The sequence below is a fragment of the Phoca vitulina genome, unplaced genomic scaffold (genome assembly GCF_004348235.1).
Source record: "Phoca vitulina isolate PV1807 unplaced genomic scaffold, GSC_HSeal_1.0 scaffold130, whole genome shotgun sequence".
NCBI lineage: Eukaryota > Metazoa > Chordata > Mammalia > Carnivora > Phocidae > Phoca > Phoca vitulina.
This window is the reverse complement of record NW_022589833.1, coordinates 128234-146806: the sequence shown is the minus strand read 5'-3', so window position 1 is coordinate 146806 and position 18573 is coordinate 128234. Positions and strand designations below refer to the sequence as shown.

At 42.6% G+C, this 18573-nt stretch overlaps 1 protein-coding gene across 1 annotated transcript; it reads right to left on the bottom strand.

The window, feature by feature from the left end:
* Positions 1–9608: 9608 nt before the first annotated feature.
* On the bottom strand, positions 9609–9878 carry LOC116628813 (cornifin-A). The gene has a single exon (XM_032399134.1). The coding sequence runs from the start codon at positions 9876–9878 to the stop codon at positions 9609–9611; it is 270 nt and encodes an 89-aa protein (XP_032255025.1).
* Positions 9879–18573: the final 8695 nt, after the last annotated feature.

Genomic DNA, 18573 nt, shown 5'->3' with positions numbered 1-18573 from the left:
TCTGGATGGGTTCTCTCCTGCTTTGTCCTAACCATGTCTTATTCATTCTAACTAACAAAGTCCTCTCTGGGATCAGCCTCTAGAACTTTGAATTCACCCCAACCCTAGTGTTCCTATTTGTTTGGACAAGCACAGTCAGTGGCTGGGTGATAAGGCTCTTTCTACTCTTGAGAGAAGCTTGGTTTCTTCACCAGTGCCACACTGACTAAGGAAACTGACCCCATAGAGAATGTGAATCACATTACTTCTGATGGCAAGTCCCACTTCTAGAGGTGCCTTGATCTTGGCCCCTTTTCCTGTAGCAGGTGCTACTCTCCCCACATCAGTGACCTGGGCCTTGCTTTGGACCTGTATGTTTGTGGGTGGCATTAGGTACCTTTAAACACTCTCAGTCTGGATCTTGCCCTTTTGCCAGTCATGTCTTCATGGACCACTCCCACACATTCTCTTGGATTCTGCTTTTCCTCTCTTGATCCCGGGTTCCAGGATGCCACAGCATGAGATATTTGTGGGAATTTTCAATGCATTTGAGGAAGTACAGGCTTGAACAGTTAATGCCTGATGGCCACATTTCCCCGTAACTAATAGATAATGCTTCTCTCTTTCAAACCCAGGGAAAACCCCTCTGAGACAATTTTTTTCCATATTTAACAAGTACAGTTAAATGAATTTGGACATTGCAAACACCTGTGATGCCATCACCAAAATCAAGAACATAGACATATCCAGCACCTCCCATTGTTTCTTTCTCTCTCTTTCCCTCTGTCTCTCTGTCTCTGTCTCTGTCTCTCATTTTGGTGTGTGTGGTGAGAACACTTGACACGAGACCTACTCTTTTTAAGTTTTAGGTACACTGTACCTTATTCTTAACTATAGGCATTACATTGTAGAGCAGATCTCTAGAATTTATTGATCCAGCATAACTGAAACTTTTATCCATTGAGTAACAAATCCCCATTTCTCATACCCCCTCACCCATGAAAACCACTACTGTATTCTCTGCTTCTAAGAATTTAATTATTTTAAATGTCCCATATAAATGGAATCACACAGTATTTGTCCTTCTGTGACTGGCTTATTTTGCTTAGCATACTGTTCTTCAGGTTCATTCATGTTGTCACAAATGGCAGGATTTCTTTCTTTTTGAAGCCCAAATAGTGTTCCATTTTGAGTCTCTACCACATTTTCTTTTTCCGTTCATTTGTCAGGGGGAACCTGTGGTGTTTTCACATCTTGGTATTGTGAACAGTGCTGCAAAGAGCATGGGAGTGCAGATGTCTCCTAGAGATGCTGGCCTCAATTCTTTTGGATAAACACCCAGAAGTGGGAAGTCTGGATCATATGGTAGTTATATTTTTAACTTTTTGAGGAATTGCCATACTTTTTCCACAGCTTCTGCACCATTTTACATTTCCATCAACAATGTTTAAGGGTTTCAATTTCTCCATAACCTTATCAAAACTCATATTTTGTTTTTAAAATAATAGCCATATAGAGCCACAGAAGACTCTGAAGAGGCAAAATGATCTTGAGAAAGAAGAATGAGGTTAGAGTCATCACACTTCCTGATTCTGAACTGTATTACAAAACTACAATAATTAAAATAGTATGGCACTGGCATAAAGACAGACACATAGACCAATCGAACAGAATAGAGAGTCCAGAAATAAAATCACACATACACAGTCAACTGACTTTTGACAAGGGTGCTAAGAACACGTATGGGGAAAGAATGATCTCTTTAACATTTGGACAGATTCTCACGACAGTTTCTGCATTCAGGCTTTATATATATATATATATATATATATTTTTTTTAACTTTTAATTTTCAAGTAATTATAGATTCACAAAAAGGTACAAAGAAATGTATACCTTCACCCAGCTTCCTCCAATGCTAACATATTGCATGATCGTAGTATAATATCAAAACCAGGGGATTGACCTTGGTACAATCCACTGAGCTTATTCAGATTTCACCAGTTACACATGCATTCGTGTGTGTGTGTGTGTGTGTGTGTACACGTATATAGCTTGATGCAGTTTTATCACATGTGTAGCTTCACATAACCACCAATGTAATCAAGCGACATGACTTTACCATCACTTCAAGACTCCCTCATTTGCCCTTTTATAACTACATTCACTTCTCCTCCCCCTACATCCCTCACTGTTGGCAACTACTCATCTATTTGCCATCCCTATAATGATGTTATTTCACAAATGTTATAAATAGAATCATGCAGTTTGTATTCTTTTAAGATTAGCTTTTTTTCTACTCAGCATAATTTCCTTGAGGGTCATTCAAGCTGTTGTGGTGTGTGTATCTATATTCTACTTCTTCCTATTGCTAAATAGTATTCCATAGTAATAATGTACCATAGCTTTTTTAATCCTTCCTCCTTTGAAGAACATTTAGGTAAGTTCTAATTTGGGGCTATTTCTGATAAAGCTGCTATGAACATTCATGTACCACTTTCTGTGTAAAAATGTTTTCATTTTCTGGTATATATGCCCCAATGAATATTCCTTTCTTTTATTAATGTGATGTATCATGTTGATTGCATGGATAAAGAAGAGCTGGCAAATATATATAATGGAATATTATTCAGCCATAAAAAGAACAAAATTTTCCCATTTGCAATGACATGGATGAAGCTAGAGAGTATAATGCTAAGCAAAAATGGTCAGTCAGAGAAAGACAAATACCATATGATTTCACTCATATGTGGAATTTAAGAAACAAAAGAAGGGAGCAAATGGTAAAAAGAAAGAAGGAAAGAAGAAAGAAGAAAGAAAGAAAGAAGAAAAAGAAAGAAAGAAAGAAAAAAGAAAGAAAGAAAGAAAGAAAGAAAGAAAGAAAGAAAGAAAGAAAGAAAGAAGAAAGAAAGAAGGAAGGAAGAAAGAAAGAGAAAGAAAGAAAGGAACAGACCAAGAAAGACTCTTACTATGGAGAACAAACTGATGGTAACTGGAGGGGAGGGGGGTGTGGGATGGGTGAAATAGATGATGGAGATTGAAAAAAGAACCCTTTGCTTGGTCCTAGGTCCCAAAGACTTTTTCCCCCTATTTCAAAATAATTTATTGTTTTATGTCTTTTATTTAGGTACACAATCTATTTTGAGTTAGTATTTGTATAAAATGTAATGTTCAACTTGAGGTTAATTCTTTCACCTATGACTGCCCAATTGCTTTGGCACTATTTATTTGTTGTAAAGGTGATCCTTCTTCTGTTGTGTTGCTTTTGCCCTCTCATAAAAAATTAATTGGGTATATCTGTGTGGATGTCTCTCTGATGTTCTACTCTGTTCCATTGATCCAAGTGTACATCATCCACTAGTGCTATGCTGTCTTGATTACTGTAGCTATACAGTACTTATCATTGGAAAAAGCAATTCCCTCCAGTTTATTCTTCTTTTGCAAAATTATGTTAGATATTCTAGGACGTTTTAACTTCCATAGGAATTTTAAAATAAGTTTGTTTATGTCTACAAAAAGCCTTGCAGAGATTTTGAGAATTGTGTTAATCCTGTAAATCAGTTTAGGATGTTTTGGTATTCTTACTATTTTGAGACATCTAATAGACAAACATTATGTCTCTCAAATTATCAAGGTGTTCTTTGGTATCTTTCACCCATTTTATTTATATTTATCATACAAATCCTGCACATTTGTTTAGATTTATAGTATTTCATTTTTTGGAGTGATTTTAAATGGCATCACATTTTTTATTTCACTTTTTACTTCTTCATTGCTAGTATGTAGAAATGCAATTGGTTTTTGTGTGTGTGTGTGTTGATCCTGTATCCTGCAAACATACTAAACTCACTTATTAGTTGTAGGATCCAAAAGAAAATTCCTTGGTATTTTCTACATAGGCAGTAATGTTGTCTGCAAATAATGACCATTTTACTTCTTATTTCCAGACCAATGGATTTTAATGTAACAAAATATAAACAATTAGTTAAGATGGTTTAAGATCCCACTTTGGCATATTGGTTATTTTAAATAAAAGTTACTTAAGAGAACAACAACAACAAAAGGACATTCAGGCCTTCTTCCATCCCCCTGAAAGCAGGCAATAAATCTCCCTGTGTGAAAGGTACCCTCCCTGTAGCAGGGGGTAAAAAGACACCCTTATCACCAGAGATGGGAAATTTAGAGCAGAGAAGACTGTATAACAACCCTTATTACTTTTTACTAATTTACCACTCCAGCCCAAACTCTGTTTAGAATCCATTACTGAATGAAGCTCCCAAGTTAAGTTTTCCTTGTCTCGTGAATTCCTCACAGATTTTATTGTCTCTCTCTCTCTCTCTAAGTTATAAAAATTGCCAGTCCTGGTCATTTCTTTGGGTCTCAATTTCCTTATTGGGCTTCCATGTGCACAGAATAAAACTTTGTGGGTTTTTTTCCTGTTAATCTATCTCATCTAAATTTAATTTAGGTCCATGTCTCTAAGACCTTGAGAGTTGAGAAGAGCTTTTCCTTCTCTCCACAACTAATCTTAAGGAAAATACTATTTGTTAGTTTTGGTGTAGTGTCAAAGGATATCCATAATTATATGAAAGTTACTAAAATACTCCTCTCTTTCCCAGCTACATATCTGTGTGAGGCTGTATTTTCTCCATATTCTTCAACCAAAACAACACATCACAACAGATTGAATGTAGAAGCAGATATGAGAGACCAACTATATTCCACTAACACAGACATTAAAGGTATTTTTAAAACTGTGCTACTCTTACAACTAATTCTTTTGTTTAGGAAAATATAGTTGTTTTATATGAATTTGCCATGGATTTATATTTGGTATTTTTAATGAATTAATAAATATTTGAACACTTAACACATAAATGTAATTAAATTTGATTCTGATTAAAAATTTAGTTCCTCAGTCATGCCAGCCACATTTCATGATCTCAATAACCACATGTGTCTGGTGGCTACTGTACTGGACCGCATAGATAGAGAACATTTCCATCTCCACAGAAACTTGTATAGGATGGCATTGGAACCTGCAAGTGTGGCATGCCTAGGAACAATGCTTTCTCAGCTGGTTCCTGGAATGTTGCATGATAACAAATACAAGAAAGAAGTCAATTCCTTGATATGTCTCCAAGGAGATTATGAATGAAACCTATTAAAATGCCACCTAACATTGGAAGAATAGGCTTTGAAAGAAATGTGATGGAAATCCTCTGAAAGAACCATTTATGTTTGTTGTGTTTTAGTCCTGCAAGCTTTTGAGGATTTTCTGGCTTTTGGGGGGTTCATTGCAGCTAGCTGGATGGAGGCAGCATCAGAGGACAACACATTGGCTGGCATTGTGGACATGACTAGGGTGGGCACTGTGTGGTTGAACACTGGGAGGTGTTGACTTGGATAGGTTGACACTGAAAAAATAAATGCTGACAATGGCAAGATGAGTTCTGTGGAGTTGTGTAAGGTACTGGGCATTTTGGGGTCCATGTCTCTAAGCACTAGAGGGGCCATGGTCAAGACACATGGGTGGAAATTCAGGTGGTAGCAAAAAAAGGCTGCATTGCATTTGCTTTTATTCAAATTCAGGGCAGTTCAAAGAAAGCAAGTGAAGGTGTTAAAGGAGGTGAGAGAAACCAATGCTCATATGACGAGCTGGGAAATTCTCTGTCTAATCTGTGAGGATGTTTTTTGATCACCTAAATCTATGATTATAATGAGTGGCTACCTTCTTATTTGGCGTTTTTTTTCTTTTCAGCAATTCATTCTATATTATAAAGATCCTCCATTCTTATGTCATCAAAGAAAATTCTTTTGTGAAACAACAAATGTTGGTTGAATTCAACAAAAACTCCAGGATTCAAATTCTAAATTTTATTCATAAGAAATAATCATCATTACCATGAAACTAAAGGTTTTTAACGATGCAGATGTTCCAAGAGATCATACCCTGACATGTTATGTGTTTTCTTGAAAAAAAAGACATGAATAACAAGAATTCCAACTCACCTGATTGATTCTCTAATACAGATTGAGAATCAAATTTTAAAAGAGTGACAATTATGAGGAATAGCCATTTGTAGAGTCAGGAGGCCCCTGTCCTAGGGAAGTGGAACAGCTGGGCTAACACCCAAGCCCTGTGAAAATCCTAACAGGATTGGGCAGCCATGATGCTATGTCAGGCAAAGGCTCAGGACTGGAGGCCCCACTTCACCTGGCAGTTTGAATGACACAGGCACTGAGCGTTCACAGAGCAAGGTTCAGAATTCCCCTCAAATCCACAGCATCTTCTGGTGAAGGTACAGACTATTCAACATCCCAGCAGACATCAAATAAGCTCCTACCATTTGGCAGACACCTGGTTCTGAAGAAATGTGGGGTGCCTGGAGTAGGGGTGTTAAACATACAGCAGAAAAGAGACAGGAGGAGAAAGGGTTACAGGAGGAGCAACTTGGTGGAGAGTCAAGGACATTAGGTGGGCAGACGCGGAAAGCCAGCTGGAAAAGAGGCTCTTCTGAGTCAGACACAGGAGAAAACAGCCCACAGTCTAGCTGAACTCCCTTATTGAACTGTCCTTATCTAAACTAGGTACTATCTTCTTTTTCCTTCAGCACACGTAGAAACTGAGATGCTCCTAGGACGGAGGAACGTGAACGTGAGGAAACCAAGATCTATCCATGAAGAGAATCAAATGTGCATTCCTTTAACTGCACAGGTGAGATTGCAACCGCACCATACACCTGCAGTCTACCAACCTGTGTGCAGTTAGTCCCTCAAATTCCTCACCCGAAAGCAGTATCCTGCCCTCTACTGCTGGGAGAAAGGCATTCTATTTTTGAAGAGGAAAGGAGCAGAGGGGAGAGGAGCTCACACCTGCCCCATAACCTTATTTAACCCTTGGTGGTCGCGGGGTTTGTATAGAATATCATTTTAAAAAGGCTTAACTGTACCTCCCTCTTTTCCTTGTGGGCAGCTGGCCTGGAAACTGCTGCAGGGCTTCGAGGAGGTTCTGGAAAAGGTATTTTCTCTAGCTCATCAACATCTTGGACTGCTTTGGTTTTTTTTAAACATGTGAAAGAAGTGTTATAAATAAACATAATTCTAATCTATGATGTAGAATGTGTTTAAAATATAGAGACATTTAGCGGTGCCTGAGTGGCTCAGCTGGTTGAGCATCTGACTCTTGATTTCAGCTCAAGTCATGATCTCAGGGTCGTGGGATCAAACCCTGTGTCGGGCTCTGCGCTGAGCTTGGACCCTGCTTAAGATTCTCTCTTTCCCTCTGCCCCTCCCACCACTGTCTGCGTGATCTAAATAAATGAAAAAATAAATAAATTAAATAAATAAATAAAATATAGAGACGTTCAAAGAATAAAATAACCAATACCTTTTATTCGCCAGCCCAATATAGTCTCTGATTAAGTTTTGCTGTATTTTATGCCAGATTTTTAAAAATTTATACATATCTCCATACATTTTTAACAAAGATGTTATGTGTCACATGCCATATTTTACATGATCTTGAAAATGTCTGAACATTTTTCCATATGACTAAATATTATTTTATGAACATATTATATTTCATGACAGATATAAAATGATTTGTTCAATCAACTTTCTCTTTGGGAGAATTTATGTTGTTTCCCTCCTAAATTTTTTCACTATTATATATAATGTTGAAGTGATGATACTCTTATAAATAAATCATTGTGTGTCTGAATGCGTATTTCCCAGTGGAATTCAGAAGGCATGCAGGTGTGTAAGGATTTTTATTAAGATCATTTCTTGACTTTATGCCCCTAACAGCTGTGTGTCACCAACCAGTGTCCCCAGTCACGACCTGCCCCTGTAATGGTGACTACCCCTAGAGTTATTGCTGACATTACCCATCATGCCAACAAGCAGCAATTTGAAATCCCCTGGACATGCACAAACCTTGCATACCCAGGTGACATCATTCTCTCCTCCCAGTCTGATGATTACTCATCAACTTGCAAAGTTTGCTGGATAATTTTTGTCTTATAGTCTCCAAATTTCTCTGGAGTTCTTTCCAGACATATCTGGAGTGCTTGTGCATCATACAGGTATGAGGCAGATGATGGGCAACACACCTGTCACCTGATACCTGTTGCCTTCCTCACATCTGCTTGATGTTATTTTATAAGTAGGATTCATTCCCCAGTGACCACTGCAGCCCCACTGGAAATTCTGTTGATCTCTCAGCCTCTAGACTTTTTGCTGGTCACCAGCAAAGTCAAGAAGATGTGGCTATAGGGAGAGAGCCGATGGTGGGAATCTGAAGAGCTGAACCCTGGATATGACTCAGAAATGTGATTTCTGGGTGGTCTTGATGAATTATCGTTCCCTTTCTGGGGAAGGATATCAGTTTTATCTTGAAGCTGAATGGGCTTGCTAGGTGTTTTCAAGTGTCCTTTCACCCTAACATTTTACCTGGTGATGACCTGCTTTCCCTTAATTTCAGGCTGACTGTCTTATTTGCATTAAACAGTTTTCCTTCTGAAACCTCCCTAAACTTTCCTTTTTCTTCTTTGATGAATTTACTTTTATGGTCTCTTTGGAGAGGTACCCTGTATATGTGGGGAGGGGGGCTGAGGGGAAGGGGGGGCACAAGTGAGCAGGGGGAGGTGTGTGTGTGCTTTGGTATCAGTGCATATTTGCATGAATGTCTATTGATATGGAAAGGGGTGAGGATCACCCCCTTAGGCTTCTCCTAGGCAGGCACTGTGGATTCTACTTTCCTTTGTCCTGCCATAGCATAGGGGTCTCAGTGAAAGATAAAGACAGACTAGGGTGATCAAATCAGCATGTATGTGTGTGTGTCATGTGATTTGGGGTGTCAGTGTGTGCAGAAGTCTGTGTATGTGTGTCTGTGATATGAGTGATTCAGGGTTTGGCTCCATGTGTTGGGACATCAGCAAAGGAGGATGCATGAATAATCATGTTGGAATTTTTACGAGCACTATTTCTTTGGAATAAAAAAATAATAATAAAGAAATAAACCAAACAGAAAAAGGGCAACTTGGGGGCCAAGATTGAGTCAGAGATGGCTTGAAACATGTACCATCTACACTCATAGAACTCACTCAGGTGCAAAAGAAGCTCTGCTCTAGCTAAGGCTGCCCAAAGTAATGGGCTCTGGGTAGCCTTGACCCATTGCCAGCCCACGAACACACACACACACACACACACACACACACACACACACAGACACCCATGCTCTCAGTGCCTATGCCAGGCCCTTTGCTGCTTCATGATGAGAGAACAACGAGAAAGTTGAGTCAGCCAATGACAAGCACAGCCAGCTGTGGAGTTAAAAGTGGTTTAATGGGGAGAAGGCAGGAAAGATCCACTTGATCCCCAGGCCCCTCTTTAGATGAGCCCTGAGCAGTTAAAAGAGTAGCTCAGCCAGTGAGACTCTCAGCATCATTCAGAGGCTCGGAGCCCTCTAGAGTAATGTGAGGGAAATCTTGTAGAGGGTGCAAAGAGGGAAGGTATGACTCAGGGTGACAGCATGCTAATTGTAAGTAAGACACAGAAGCAGAATGGGAGAGGGGATTCAGCATCCGATGGTTGGCTCCCCAAGGGCTTGCTTGGCTGTGGACCCCATTACTTCTGCTTGGTCTTCTGCTGAGCTGGCGCTGGAGTGACCGTTGGGAGACATGGCTCAGGAACCTTGGGGTGGCAGGGCTCTGGAGCCTTGGGGTGGCAGGGCTCAGGAACCTTGGGGTGGCAGGGCTCTGGAGCCTTGGGGTGGCATGGCTCCTTGGTTTTGGGGTCACATTGTTCCTGGGGTGGAGGTTGGCAGGGCTGTTTCACCTGCTGCTGCTGAGGCTGGGGGGGAGCGGTGCAGGGCTGCTTCTGCTGGTGGGAACTCATGCTTCACAGGAGGCTGGACCTACACAAAGAACAGATGATTAAACAGGGATTATCTAGGATAGAAGCCATATTCAATGCCAAATGTTTCTTTACAGGCCCTGTTAGAAGAAACAGCCCCTCATCTCCTCTGGCTGACCACCCCCAAAAACTTGAGAGTAAAATATGCTTTGATAATTTCTGGGCCCTTTCAAGAGGAGGAGTTAAAGTCAATTTGTTCTGCTCCATTTCAGTGGGGTTCATTCTCCAGCAAAACTTTCTTCCCCAGACATGTCATATCCCTCATTGACAAGTACCCAGGACCACACTGAAGTCTTTTGGAAAGTGACATTATAGAAACAACTGCAGTCTGCCCACCCATAGGACCATGCAGCACGCCTGTGACTTACAAAATGCCTCTCTGAGTCTCAGCTCCTGTGACCTTACTCTGCCTTTGCTAATACAGTGTGCTCTGAAATGCTCTCCTTCCCATTTCTGCTTGTCCAAATATGCCTCCACTGTAGCTCACATCTTGCGCTATCACCAGGAGATACTGAGCATGGCTCCCCCAAACAGCCCTTCCCTGTCCCTCTGTTCCCATGCCAATCATTATGTGCTTTGCACTTTCTCTATGTATGAGCATGCATTATCTTCCCTCCTAGGCTGTGAGCTTGCTGAATGAGTTCCATAACGGTCTGATTTACCCAAAGTACCTAGCATGGTGCCTGAAATATAACAAATGCATAGTAGAGGCCCACCTCATGAATTAACATTTTTATAAGTGTCATAAACAGAGAAAATAGTAGTGTTGTTGAAAGTGCCTGGGCCTGAGAGTCCTAGTCACAATCATGCTAAATTATTGTCAGCACTTGCACAAACCTGCCCCCTGCCTACCCCCAGTCTCACGGCTGTTCACCAAAGTGGCAGACTTACCTGTCCCTAATTCCCTTCACACCCAAACTGTGCTTTAGTCTAAAATGACCAGTATTCTCTCTCTAATTAATATCCTTATCAGCCCTCTTATACATGTTTGCCTTTGTCCAGTTTCCAATAATAAAAAAAGTAAACATGAATTTCAAATTGGTTCCAATCAGAGACTTACCTGGTACACAGAGAATGGGGTGTCTGGTTGCTCTGGTCTGATGTGAAGTCAGCAGCCAGCTGGCTTTTTATAGGATGAATGAGCCCTGCCTCAAGGAAACAGAATCACCTCAGGCCCCCTCTGTTTTCATTCCTTACCTGTCAAACATGATTCACCCTACTCCCCTCAATTACCAGTTGGATCAGCTTTTGTGATGAAAACCACCCACTTGATATTTTTTGGCACTGGCTGTGTGACAATGATGTCACCGATGCCTAATTCCCAGTGCTACCCTCCCCCTTAGACCCAGGCATAGGGCTTGTGTTGGGGGAGGGGTGAGCCACAGGCTTCCAGGAGGGTTTAAGGAGTTAACCTAGGAGGAAGATCTGAGTCCTTTGTGTGGCCTTGCTACCTTCTTGCTCTCTCTTCTCTTGAGGGGATTGTTCCTCCTGTTTTGTGGGTTAGAATACATTTGGGCACATGAACAAGTGGGAGAGGTGTCAGAGGACCTGAGGCGGGCACCTGTTGCCTGCCTTATAAAGGTAGATGCTAGAGGTCCTCGATTGACTGATTACAGACTCCTTGTCTGGGGATCAAATCCATTTCCTCCATCTTTCTCCTAACTCCACTGAACTATACACATTCAGATTACTTAATTATCCCCCCAACCCCACCCCTCCCTGACTGGTTGCTAATCTGGGTAAACCTGCTTTGCCTTCACCAACCACACCTTCGCCCCTCTCCTACTTCAGAAATTTTCAAGGGCTAATTCCTCTTCTGGGATACCTTTTCCCTCCACTCCACCCAGCCTTCTGGCCCTGGCCCTTCCTTCCTAACCCAGCTGTATACCACCCACACACCACCCGAAACCTGGAAGCCTTTTCTAACTATTTCAGCCTCTAGCCCAAGCCCATCCACGGAGCCCTGGGATGAGCTCACCCCCAACCCTTCCTTGCCCACTTCCAGTCCCAGCCCTGACACCTGGAGGTCTTGTTGGCTGCAGTGTTTTCCTCCTCTCTTGGCTCTGTATCTCCTGGGGGCTCTCTCAGCATCAGAGTTGTGCCTGCTCAAAACAACAGCACTCCCATGGTGATATTTGTTTCCATATTCATTCAACAAATATTAACAGATACCCTAGTATATGCCAGGCATGTTTCATTTGGGGAGCTATCCAAGTGTGAAGGCCACTTCCCTCAGCAGACTGGGACCTACCTAGCATCAGAGACATATCCTACTTTAGAGTCACTAGTTTAATGACTCTCAGAGAGCCTCAGTCCAGCCTTCAAGTGATGGCTGAGGGATTTGAGGCTATAAGAGGTGAAATAACTCCCTCAAGGTCAAACAACAATCCCCATGAAAAAAAATGAAGTCTACAGCAAAAGCCTATGTTCTTTTTTAACCCCTCCCTAGTCCTAATGCCTATTGAGGAAATCAAGCCAAGGCAGGAAAATAATGACAGGTGGAAAGGGGAACTCAGACTTCCTGGCTTGCAGCTGGGTCCACTCAGTTCTGGGAGAGCTTTGTGTGATGGGCAAAGTAAGAAGAAAAAAAGAGCCTTCCCTTTTGGGTAAAACCTTAATCTTTGTTAAGATGAATCCTCTTAGGTAGAAATAAAGCTGCTTAATGTTTGAAGTGGCCCTATTATTAACAGTAGATATTTCTAGCTCTGCTGAAAATAGGAGGGGCATGAATTAGCATAGGTGGAAATAAGGGACTCATTCAGCATATCATCCCTCAGTGAACCAGGGTCTGAGAGAGGAAGGGAAAGGCTAAAATGCCTGTTTTGAGCTAGAGTTGCTTTCACTTTGGAGGAGGGCCCAGGATGGCACAGTGACAGATTCTGGGTACCTTGACTAGTAATGACACTGAGGTTGGCAGGAGATGAGCAGCCTCTGAGCTCCTGCCCAGGTATGTCTTCCCTCCTTGATGGTCAGATCCTCAAGATTCTCCTTGCCACAGGCTTTTCTTTCCTGGGAACATAAGAACAGGGATCCCCTGAGTCTTTACACCAGTAACTTCCTGTGATCTACATAACATGAAACTGAATTCACTGGTTCAGCGCTGTCCTCAAAACACATCTGTTACTAGGTGTGGCCTTTGGAAAATCCAAATCATGTTTAGAACCCAGGTGTGTGGATAGCTCCTCCTCCTCATTCCCCTCCCCTGCCCCCAAACATACACCTAAATGTTTGTGGAGCATCTGCTGACTTCAGCTGGGTCACCTCTTGTGAACTTGACGTCCTGGATCAGCCTCAGTCTTTATGGCCATTAGTGCATCTTCATCCTCACACGGTGCCTGGTGGGTAGTAGTTGCTCAGCAAGCTGGCAATTAATTATAGAATGATTGACTGACTGAATGGATGATGGATGAATGAATGAATGAATGAATGGCATTATTTGTAAAGAGAGGCCCAGAGTTCCCCATCTTTGGGGTTCAGCTGGGAAGAAGAGGAAGGGCTCAGCAAAAGGACAGATGGCACTGCCTTCCCCACACATCTGTTCACTGTCAGTCTATCTAGTGACCATCTCCTTCTGGGCTGGTACCAGTGCCATGACCATGGTTGAGCTCCAAGCTTCTCATCTCACTCTGCCTCTCTTCCAAGCTTGGGCTAGGTCCCTCTCTTCGCCTGAACCTGCTCTCAGGAGCCCCTAACAGAAGGAGCTCCAGGCAGAACCTGCTGCTCTACCTGGTGGGATTCTTAGCTGGAGGATCTTAGCTGCTTCTCTGTCCTGTATGGTCACCCAGCTTGTCTCAGGCTCTGGAGGATCTGAACCCAGCTCTGCAGCTGGAGTACCCTGTGCCCTCCCCGGGCCTTGGCCCTAGGTGCAAAGGAATTTCCCTGTCACCTGATACCCTGCCCTGGGCTGGAATCTCCTGCCTTCTTCAACCTGTGCTCCCTTGGCTCCACCCAGTGCTGCTCTGGCTCTGGCCTCTGGAACTTTCCATGACTCCCAACATTATTCTCCCTGTTTGTTCATCTGAGGCTCACTCAGTGGTTGGTTCTCCCTTTTCAGAGAAGCTCCTTTTCACTATCAGTGTGGGTTAGTGGGTGAATCTGGCCCCACAAATGTCCTACATAAAGAAAGGGGGTGGGGCGCCTGGGTGGCTCAGTTGGTTAAGCGACTGCCTTCGGCTCGGGTCATGATTCTGGAGTCCCGGGATCGAATCCCGCATCGGGCTCCCTGCTCAGCAGGGAGTCTGCTTCTCCCTCTGACCCTCCCCTCTCTCATGTGCTCTCTCTCTCTCATTCTCTCTCTCTCAAATAAATAAATCTTTAAAAAAAAAAAGAAAAAAAAAGAAAGGGGGTAACAGGGTTGCTTACAATGGGAAGTACATCTCCCATGATTTCATAGGAGCCCCTCCTTAGCACACAGGGGTTGCTGCTGTTCACATGTTAAAATCTGGCTCCCTTCTGGACTAGCTGCAAGGCGGTCCTTTAGTTCAGTGTGTGCCTCTGGCTCACCATGCATTTGCAGAGTGGGGAAGTTTGCAGCCCTGAGCTCTTCAGTGATCAGGCCCTTCCCTGCTTACATCACTCCCTCCTGTGCTTCCCCAAGACCCAGAGCATGCAGAGAATGTCATGCAGAATTCGAATTCTAGTCATTTTATCATGAGGGCCATGTTTAAAACATGCTAACACCTTGAAGCAAGCAATAGTAAGAGACCCTCCCCCAGTCACCTTAAGGAGCTAGGGACCCAAGAGTGGTGGCTCATTTCGGGCTATGATGATTTTAAAGAAGTCTCCATAGCATATGGGTCCCTCCATCTGAAAAAAGAGGAGGAAATGGGGGGAAGAGATGCCAGATACCAGGCATTTTGAAGCCTCTTGAATCCTTGAGTACTACAGGCAGGAGATGTGAAGTTTGCAGAGATGGATGCCAAGGTGGAGAGGGACAGTAGTCCTAGCACTGGAGAGCCTCTACCCTTGTCCAGGTCCTGGTCCCAGAGGGGGGAAAGGACATCTGGGGAGGGAGGAGACTCACCCCAGGCCTCACAGCTGGTTTAGCAGCAGAATCAGACCACAGCCTGGGATGACCAATTGCCTCTCCATCCCACTGTCTCTCTAGGAGCAGAGCATAACCCCCTCAGCCATCCCTCTCTTCCCCTCTCAGTGCCTCAGTGGAGGAATAAAAAGTTAAATCTGGCTTTTCTTGCTTGAGGCAAGTAGAAAAGAAAGGACCTAGGATTAGTGTCAAGCCCAGCTGTTTCAAAGCTTTGTTACCCTCTTCATAGCAGGATGACTTTGAGCTTGATATCTAAACTTTTTGCCCTTTGATATTCCCATCTTTTTTTTTTTTTAATAAGATTTTATTTATTTGTTTGTCAGAGAGAGAGGGAGAGAGCACACAAGCAGGGGGAGCAGCAGGCCAAGGGAGAAGAAGGCTTCCTGCTGAGCAAGGAGTCTGATGCGGAACTCAATCCCAGACCCTGGGATTGTGACCTGAACCAAAGGCAGACACTTAACTGACTGAGCCACCCAGGCATTCCACGATGTTCCCATCTTTAAAATGGGAATGTTGGGGTGCCTGGGTGGCTCAGTAGGTTAAGCATCTGCCTTCGGCTCAGGTCATGATCCCAGGGTCCTGGGATTGAGCCCCACATCAGGCTTCCTGCTCGGCTGGAAGCCTGCTTCTCCCTTTCCCTCTGCCCCACCCACCTTGTGATCTCTCTCTCTCTCTCTGTCAAATAAATAAATAAAATATTTTTTAAAAATGAGAATGTTAATGTGTACTTCACAAGAGTGTTATAAGGTTGAAATGAAATGGTGCTTCAAACACTCTTAGGATGAATGGACTAAAAAAAGGGCCTGCTAATTTGTATCATTCTTTCCTTTCCTTCCACTAGAAATCAAATGAAACTTCTTCCTGTTGTCTGTGTGTTTCCCTTTTTCTGCTCTCTGTGTGTGTGTATGTGTCTGTATGTGTGTGAGGACCCAGGTGCTGGGCGCCTCTTGCCAGTGGAGCACCATGCTAGGGCTTTCCAATTGCCTTATCTCCCCTTTATTTTTTCCACTAAACTTTCAAGTGTACATGTTGTCCGATTGCACAGTTCATGCATTATATGAGCTGGGGTGCAGGGGTTGGCTAAAGATGTTGGAGATTATGCAATAACCTAAGTATTCCTTAGACAAGGAAATTGAGGCAGAAAAACATTAGGAAACTCTCCCAGAGAACAAAAGGTAGGAAGTGCCAGGGTATAGTCCCTTAACAACTCTGCCATATGGTTTTTCAACACTAGTTGGTCATTCTATAAGCTACTCTCAGGACAAACACTGACTGGGACCTGATGTTCTCACACAGCTGAATTGATCAATTGCCCATCTATTGTCCATTTGAGATAGAGTTTCTCTGGGTATGGATGATCAAAGACACAGATATATTTTCTTGTTGAGGGTATCAAGTTTTAAAATGGAATCTTGGATGGTTCAGACTAATGTCCTAGGTGTGCTCCCTGACCATCACTCATTGCCCCTTGGGTTGTTGAAGGGGAACAATGACAACCTCATGGCTTAACATTTTCTACACAGAGTTCAAAACCCATTGGAGGTGATGGTTGTTTGTAGTTGCTGGTCCCCTCTTTTGTTTGTTCAGCTGTGCCTGCTTTGTCCCCCATCCACTTCTGAAAACAAGCACCTCCAGTTTGCAGCATATATATATGAAGATCTATATCTGCAGATCACAGGTTTGGAAATAAAAATTCTGGATTCAAATTCTGACTCTGCTCCTTACTAGGTATGTGTGGATGATATTGGGAAAGTTTCTTAATAATAATAGCTCTGATTTGATTGGTACCTACAGAGTTTTGTTTTAGGCACTTGACACTAATCCTTAAAGTAACAGTGCTAAGACCAGGTCATTGAACCCATTCTACAGATGTGGAAGCTAAAGCACAAAGAATAAGTCACCTGCCAAGTTTACATGGCAAATAGGTGGCAGGGACAAGATGCAAACCCAGCACTGAGGCCTTTATGAATCTCAGTTGATCTTACCTATAAGTTAGGAATGATAATATTTGCTTCCAGAGCTGTTATTAAATGAGATTACATATGCAAAGCAACTCCTATAGTGACTAGAATATAGTAGATGGATACTAGCTATCACGTGTGTTTCTTCCCCCTAAAGTCTGAAGTAAATTGACTATTGGAAACTCATCTCCAGTGATTCAGAACATACTATAATTTTCTTGGTTTGTGAAGTTGTCAGTTAGTCATTTATCTAACACATATTTTCTGAATCACAACCAATGTCAAGTATGAAGTCCCATCCTTTATGAAGTCTGGTGGGGAATAAACAGCCTTCTGGCTGTGAGCTTCTGGGACCCAATACCATCAGTGAAGGGTGTTTCCCCAACTGACCTAAGCATAAGAATCATGCTTCTTAAAAGTACCACTATCACTTTTTTATCCTAATGACATAGAAATAACAAGGGAAGGCCGGGGGATCTGTATTTCTAAAGTGTCCATCAGGTGGTTTTATGATCAAATAACTGGAGGAACACCAGGTTCTCGACCCAATGGCTTTTCTCCCTTGATTGCAATGGACATCATCTGGTATTTTTTAAAAAAAATATCCCTATCTGGGCTCCCCTTAGTTCTAACCAGTGGATTTTTAGCAAGTCCTCAGACACTATCAGGGTTGAAAATCACTGCTCTAACAGAATGGCTGAACTCTTATTCCCTGAAACCAGATAGCTCCAGTGTCCTGAACTCCTCCTTGTGGAAAGGAGGTGAAGTGGGTGCTGGGTACATATTGATGTTGATGCAACTAGATGCTGATGGATGTGGGTATTTAACCTGAGGACATCGGGAGCCTTGGGAAGCAATTAAGTCCCATCCAAGGAAGGCTAAGTACTTCCACACACTCTTGAACCCAACTCTCTCTCCAAAGAATCATCAAAGGTTTTGTTTTAGGTGCTTGACCCTAATCCTGTGTAGGAAAATGCACATAGCGCAATCTCTGGCTGGCTTGGGCGGGCAGGTCCTAGAGCCAGTGGCTTGGAGTCAGTATATTGTCCCATGTCACCTGCCTGGACACCATCGTGCACATGGTATGGAGAATTTTTACTGGTGTAGGACAGAGGCAAACTACAGGTATTCCTCACTTTTCAAAAGTTTGCATTATACCATTTTTTTAAACCAAAGACCTACATTAATCTCCATTTTTACTAACCAAAAGAAATATGAAGAAATTGTCATGTTTATGAAAAAAGGGCAAAAAGTAAAAACTGTTAAGGTTTTGTTTTGCAGTGAGCCCTTATAGAGGCAGAGTGCTCTTTGAGTAGCTCTGCCAAGCTCATTGCCCAGGGATGCACTCAGTGTCTCAGCATCCAGCCACCAGGATCTGTAGTACATTGACTATTGGCAACTCATGTGCAGTGACTCAGAACATTCCGTAATTTTCTTGTGGAAAATCCTTGTGGGAAATTAAAGTTCTTGCACAACTGTGTCCATAGGCACCTGTGCTTCATCTCCATTTAGTTTATGCATCCTTTAGCAAGATGTGTCCTAAGGTATCAGAAAACCCTAAGAATGGTTGTTTTTTGGGTTGGTAATGCTAAAAAAATTTCCCATATTAAATTAATGGCCATTGCTTCTTTGCTTCATGCCCTTTTAGTTTACCAAGGTTTTCACAGGAATG